The 7,500-nt window shown below is 37.6% G+C and overlaps 1 protein-coding gene across 2 annotated transcripts in view; it reads right to left on the bottom strand.

The window, feature by feature from the left end:
• LOC113530848 (dickkopf-related protein 4-like) overlaps nucleotides 1-869 on the bottom strand; it is a 4,305-nt gene extending 3,436 nt beyond the window's left edge. The window contains exons 1-2 of one of the 2 annotated variants that reach the window (XM_053240472.1): nucleotides 610-869; nucleotides 393-453 (exon numbers count right to left, since the gene is read on the bottom strand). In XM_053240472.1, coding sequence (XP_053096447.1) covers nucleotides 393-453; nucleotides 610-677 — 129 coding nt within the window. In that variant the 5' untranslated portion in view covers nucleotides 678-869. Of the gene's footprint in view, nucleotides 1-392 lie in introns of both variants that reach the window. The other variant, XM_026921207.3, reaches the window with a different exon arrangement.
• Between the last annotated feature and the right edge of the window lie 6,631 nt (nucleotides 870-7,500).

The following is a 7,500-nucleotide window of genomic DNA, read 5'->3' on the forward strand; positions in this document are numbered from 1 at the left end:
TTTCAGTAATTTTGCTATATTTTATTTACAGAATGATATTTTCTATAATTTTGTTAATCGATATTATATACTTTAGACCTGAATGTTAACATTTTTTTAATGTAAAAGGTTTAATTGTTTTTATGCATGTTCTTCCTACTCATGGACAATCCACTTACTTTTTAATATAAGTGATATTTAGAAAAAAATAAAAATGCAGCTGTTAGTTAAAAATGGAAAGAATGTGGACATGTTTTGAAATAATTTATGCATGAAAGGGTTAATTATATGGCACTAAAATCTGTAAAGCTTTGCATTTCGAGTGTAATATTGAATAATGATCTGATCTCTGTGCTGGGACTCGCGGCACGTGCCCCGTCTGCCCTGGCTCTGTACCTGCGCGCGCATCTTACCTTAGACAGGTATTTATGGGTCCTCGTGACTCCGGTGAAGTGGCTGTGCGGTCGGCTCGTGCTGATGGAGAGCACCGCGAGCAGCGTGCACAAACCCCACGCGCATGTCCGCATGGTGGGAAAAAATACAACTAAACTATGATCCAGAAATCACACATAAGAGCCGCTTCAAGTAAGCGCGCGCGCTGAGGTGCGGAGTTTCAGGTGTGCATGTTACCTGTTAACCTGAGTGATGTTTCTCACACACACACACACACACACAGACTCTCTCACTGTGGTGTGCATGAGGAGCGCGCGCTGTTCCCTGCTGCTCTCTCTCCGGTGCGGTGCAGTCTGTTACCGTGAGCGCGCGCGCTGTGTTTTATACCGTTCTCGGGGGGTTTGGTTTCGTCCTCCGGTGAAACTCACATCTTCATCCTCAGCTTCAGTTTCAGCTTCATGTGCTTCAGTCACAAATCCTGGGCGAATCTGCTAAACAAACACACACACACACACACACACACACACACACACACCGCTCGCGCGACGGCGTTTGTAATGTAAACGGGTGAGACACGAATCACAGTTGAACAGGTGAGTCAGGAAAACAGGTGAGACTTTATTACTTGCAAAAAGTGAAGTCAGTAATAAGGCTGTAGTGTGTTGCCATGGTAACGTGGTGGCGGTTATTAGATTGCTGCATGTCTTTGTTCTTTCTGAATCTTTTAGAAATAAAAGACGATTTTCAGATTTTTCTCTTCAGCTGCTTGTCCTTTCCACACTGCAGGAGATACGCTGGTCTGTAAATCCTGGCCTGAAGGTTTGAAGGCTTTGCTTTCTTCACTGACATAATGCAGACACCTTGTGCCAATATTACACACACACACACACACACACACACACACACATAAAGCTCATGAACACCTGCTGTGATGTTCTTTAGAAATGTGATATGGAGCAGCAGGAGGACGTAGCAGCACAGCGAGGTTGTGGATCTGAAATATACTGAAACCTGTCGGGTTTAAAACAATAACCTACTCAAACTGAAACACCACGATACAAACACTAACACACTCCTCAGCACGGTGGTGTTTGGATTTGAATGTGCTTGTATTTGATTTTTTTTTGTGTGTGTGTGTGAAATTTGTGCTGGGGTTTCGGCTAGGAAATGCTGAGAATATTTGAAATCAAACACAAGTTTCTTTAACCCCAAAACACCACATATTCAAGATAAAACACCAAACATGCTTAAAACAGAAAACTATCACATTTACACACAAACACCGACACATTTACACACAAACACCGACACATTTACACACAAACACCGACACATTTACACACAAACATTAACACATTTACACACAAACACCGACACATTTACACACAAACACCGACACATTTACACACAAACATCGACACATTTACACACAAACACCAACACATTTACACACAAACACCGACACATTTACACACAAACACCGACACATTTACACACAAACATCGACACATTTACACACAAACACCGACACATTTACACACAAACATCGACACATTTACACACAAACACCAACACATTTACACACAAACATTAACACATTTACACACAAACACCGACACATTTACACACAAACACCGACACATTTACACACAAACATCGACACATTTACACACAAACACCGACACATTTACACACAAACATCGACACATTTACACACAAACACCAACACATTTACACACAAACATTAACACATTTACACACAAACACCAACACATTTACACACAAACATTAACACATTTACACACAAACACCAACACATTTACACACAAACATTAACATATTTACACACAAACACCGACACATTTACACACAAACACCGACACATTTACACACAAACATCGATACATTTACACACAAACACCGACACATTTACACACAAACATTAACACATTTACACACAAACACCAACACATTTACACACAAACACAGACACATTTACACACAAACACCGACACATTTACACACAAACACAGACACATTTACACACAAACACCGACACATTTACACACAAACACCGACACATTTACACACAAACACCAACACATTTACACACAAACATTAACACATTTACACACAAACACCAACACATTTACACACAAACATCGACACATTTACACACAAACACCAACACATTTACACACAAACATTAACACATTTACACACAAACACCTACACATTTACACACAAACACCGACACATTTACACACAAACACCAACACATTTACACACAAACATTAACACATTCCACCATAAACACCGACACATTTACACACAAACACAGACACATTTACACACAAACACCGACAAATTTACACACAAACACCGACAAATTTACACACAAACACCGACACATTTACACACAAACATCGACACATTTACACACAAACACCGACACATTTACACACAAACACCGACACATTTACACACAAACATCGACACATTTACACACAAACACCGACACATTTACACACAAACACCGACACATTTACACACAAACACCGACACATTTACACACAAACATCAACACATTTACACACAAACAGTAACTTTCTCAGATTCAGACAGTAACAGTGATTTACGTGAGGCTGTTGGTCTTTAATATTTTCTTTTCCTTTATAGTCATTTGCTTGTTTACCGATGCTACTAGCTGATGATAAATACTGTACAGAATATGTGGCGTGTTGGGGAAAGGGGACGAGTGGAACATCAGACAGAAAATAAAATATATCAAGTTACTCACTTCACCTTTTGAGAATTTTGTACAATAAACATTACAGCATTGTGTTACAAACAGCAGTGTGGTGTTTCAGTAAGTGATGTAAGCAGTGCAGCTAAATAAACTACACAATGTCCGAGACACACTGACTCCAAGCGTCGGTCTGTTGGCTGTGTGTGTGTGTGTGTGTGTACAGGAGTTCACATCAGTGTAGCATTACCGCACAAAACCAGATACCATTTCATCACAGCACGGCGCTTACTTTATGATTATGATCCGTTATTGTTAGCGTGCTATTGTTAACAAAGACCCGACGGCACACGGCGGCTCCGTATCGGTGACACACTGCGTGATATCAGTGAGAAAAAATGCAGAAATGACTTAACGTAAGATGAGCAGCAACATAAGATGAGCAGAACAACAAAACCAGAGTTAGCGTAAACACAGTATGTGTGTTTGCATGAAAATGAAAAGTGTGTTCATGTCTAATGTGTCCTTCTAGGAGAAGACAGTCCCATAATTCTTTCACTGGATTCCGATATCGCTGATGAAAATTTTAGTAACTATATCGTCACGTCCACCAGAGGGCGCCCTCCCACCTATTTTTGAACTTCTTCCTCTCTTGTCCCACTCATTTCTGGGGTTTGTTCACACCTACCTTGTGTTCCCGCTGACTAGTTCCCTTATTTAAGCTCTGTTTTTATCCGTTTATAGTTGCTCAGTCTGTTGTAGCTGCTATCTGTTGTAGCCTCCATGACTGTGTCTGTTCAGTTTGTGTTGTTTAATATAGAAGCAGAAAAGCCTGCATTTGTATCTGTCTCTAATATCGTGACATACATGTTGATTCTGGAGAATAATAACATTTTTTGAAAATGTAGTTTTTACCCCTTTTGATTAAAAAAAAAACCCACATACAGTGGCGTTTTTGAAAAACACTCACATGAGCATGCGAGTCCAGTAGGTGGCGATATTACATCAGTAAGTGTTACATCAAATGCCTCATGAATAACATTCAGAGCTGCACGTACTGTAATTGTTCCAGAAGGAGAAACACAGAAAAACACCAACACGGCCAACAAAGTCCTAAAAGTTATATGCATGGACGGGTGTATTAGTCCACATCTGGCATGAGTTATGTAAGTTCTTCTCTGCATGTGTGTGTGTATGTGTGTGTGTGTGTGTGTGGTGGCTGAAAGCAGCATCACATATTGCAGGTGTTTAAACACAAAAATTAGAAATGTGCTCATGATATAAAATTGTGATATTTTTCACATCCTTATTTCCATAGCGTCTGGCTGCAGATCTCCTCGCTCAGTCCACCGACCCTGAGAGACTCTCCTCCTTCCCAGGTCCAGGAAATGACATCATTTTGTAAGGAAAATCATGTGAATTTTATGGTGGACACTGGAAAATTTGAACTAGACATTTACTTAGCTACGATACGATAAAATTGATCTGAAATAAAATAACCGCTTAGTCATATACATGCTGTTTGTGTACATTTGTTATGGTTTGGTAGCTCATGGGTAGCCAGCGAATTACCATAGCCTGCTAATGTTACCAATGTGCTGATAACTATAGCTAGCTAATGTTACAGATGTGCTGATAGGTATAGCTAGGTAAAGTTACCATTGTAGTAATAGCTATAGCTAGCTAATGTTACCGATGTGCTGATAGCTATAGCTAGGTAAAGTTACCATTGTAGTAATAGCTATAGCTAGCTAATGTTACCGATGTGCTGATAGCTATAGCTAGGTAAAGTTACCATTGTAGTAATAGCTATAGCTAGCTAATGTTACCGATGTGCTGATAGCTATAGCTAGGTAAAGTTACCATTGTAGTAATAGCTATAGCTAGCTAATGTTACCGATGTGCTGATAGCTCCATCTACTTGACCATGCTCCAAACTTCAACGAGGCTCGATTAGGCTTTTAGATAATCCATTTTATTGTATTAGTTCATTTTTTGTAGCTAAATATGGAATCTCTACAACTACCTAGCTTTATTCGACCAACTGCCTGGTTGCTATATCACTTGCTTTAGGTTTGTCTTTACACATTTTTAACATATTAATATATACTGCATTCCAACTTGAAAAACATGATTATATGTTATTTTAATTATTTATTTTTGGAGTATGGCATCATTTTTCTTGTATAAGTGACTAGATATCACACTACAAAATAAATAAATAACCATGTATACAGGTTCCTGACACGTTCCTGCACAAATAACACTAATTTCCCATCGCTATTTCACCTCAGCATAGCAGATTAGTGATAATAGTGATAATAATAGTAATAATAATAGTAATAATAAAGGGGATAACAGTAAAAATGGCGTCTCATCTCTGGGGCCTGAGAGAGCTAACGTGGGAGAGGTTTTCACAGATGGCTTCTACACCCAGACCCAGCGCTGTGTTAAACCCTTTATCCTGGACATTTACGATGTTTAGGAAATTATTCCTAATTATTAGCCAAGTTTGCTGATTATGCTAATTACCTAACCTAAGCTAAGCATTATTTACTTCAAACTGTTAGCCAGGTTTGCTAGCAAACTAGCTTACATTATTATTATACAGGACCCAAGGTTGGTAGCCAACATTATTATTATTATTATTATTATTATTATTATTATTTACAACCGTTAGCTAGTTTCGCTAGTAAACTAGCTAATATTAAGCTATTGTATTGTGTAAAGCAGTAATTAAGGCTGCTAGCAAGCTAGCTTAGGTTAGTCTTAATTATTAATTAAAACAATTAGCCAACATTTGCGAGCAAACTAGAAAACATTAGCCTAATTATTATTTAACTAATATTTGCCGTTAGCAAACAAGCTAATAATGCGCTGTTGTACTGTGTATATTAGCATCAAATGTCATTAGCCAATATTGAGATAGATGCTTTGCAATTAAAAGCATGTTAGCAGGCTACATTTTGTCTAAACTATTTGGAAAACAAGTAAAAGTATTATGTGACTCTGTAATTTTAATAATATTTAATGACGTTTATAATGTTATTGCTTTAATCTCCACACTGCTGCAGTTCCTCAGAATCACCACAAGAGCGCGCCAGAGAGTGTAAAACAGTGAGCCAGTGAGCCTTTTCCACAGTTTACAGCAGAAATGTAGACATTTAAACATTTAACACAGAAAAAAAGACTGAAATTTTCCTCATCACAAACTGTTCAGATCACATCCAGAGGTTAAACACCAAAATCCAAAGAACAATGTGGAGGAATTTTATTCTCTTTTAATGTGGGAGGTGATAAGTTTCACCTCGATTAGCAGAAAAATTCTCTTCATGTCTGTTTGTAGGTTGTTTTTTTTTTTTTTTTTTGTCTTTTAATTTTGTATTTGTTTTGTGTACAACAGTGTAACTGATGAGGATCATGTTTTTATTGAATTATTTAAAAAAATAGAATAATGACTTGTTTTTAATGGATTCTACTGATTCTAGAAATCAAATATTTATGACTCAGATATTTCGTCTGATTATTACTGACCGTAAATCACCACAAACCCGTTACTCTGGATCACAGAACCTCACAGTCGTTAACGTTTTAAGTTTAGAGCTGTGAGGGCGTGTCCGATTGCATGATGATTGGCAATTACCAAAAAAATCATCTTAGCAAGTGAAATTATCTTTAATAGTCAAATTTATCTAGTATTTCATATTAAAAGATTACAGTAAACCAAATATAAGAATACTAAACCTATTTCTAGACATTATTACTCATTTCAAGCTTGTAATTTTCTTGCTCTGTTGGCAGATAATTTTGCTTCTTTTTATAAATAAATGCTTAAAATGAGTAAAATTATCTGCCAATAGAACGAGACTATTTCAAGCTTGAAACGAGCACAAAAGGCTTGAAAAAGGTTTAATAATCTTATGGTGTATTGTAATCTTAGTTTATACTATTATAATGCTATTATGATATTAATAATATTAATATTAATCAATAATATATAGTGATTATATTCAAGATAATTCATTTGCTAAGATGTCATTTTTTGCAGTGTGTGTGTGGTCCTGATAAAAGCTAGTAGCTTTAAAATGTTAATATACAGCGTCTTTGACTTAAAATTTAAATTTATTGGTGTTTATTAGATGCTGATGGACTGCCACACACACACACACACACACACACACACACATGCTCAGCTAGCAGTGTGCAGAATAATTCGGACCTGCCTGATCCATCCTGATGCCCCACTCTTCTGGTTGGAGATCTCATCGCTTGGAAACCGCTCGCTGCTGCTGAGGATGGACCACACGGACAGCCTGAAGATCACTGAGATTACTGAGGATGGTGCTGCTTAGAAACCGTGAAGATGGCTTTGGACCACAATT

The sequence above is a fragment of the Pangasianodon hypophthalmus genome, chromosome 16, assembly GCF_027358585.1.
Source record: "Pangasianodon hypophthalmus isolate fPanHyp1 chromosome 16, fPanHyp1.pri, whole genome shotgun sequence".
Taxonomy (NCBI): Eukaryota; Metazoa; Chordata; class Actinopteri; order Siluriformes; family Pangasiidae; genus Pangasianodon; species Pangasianodon hypophthalmus.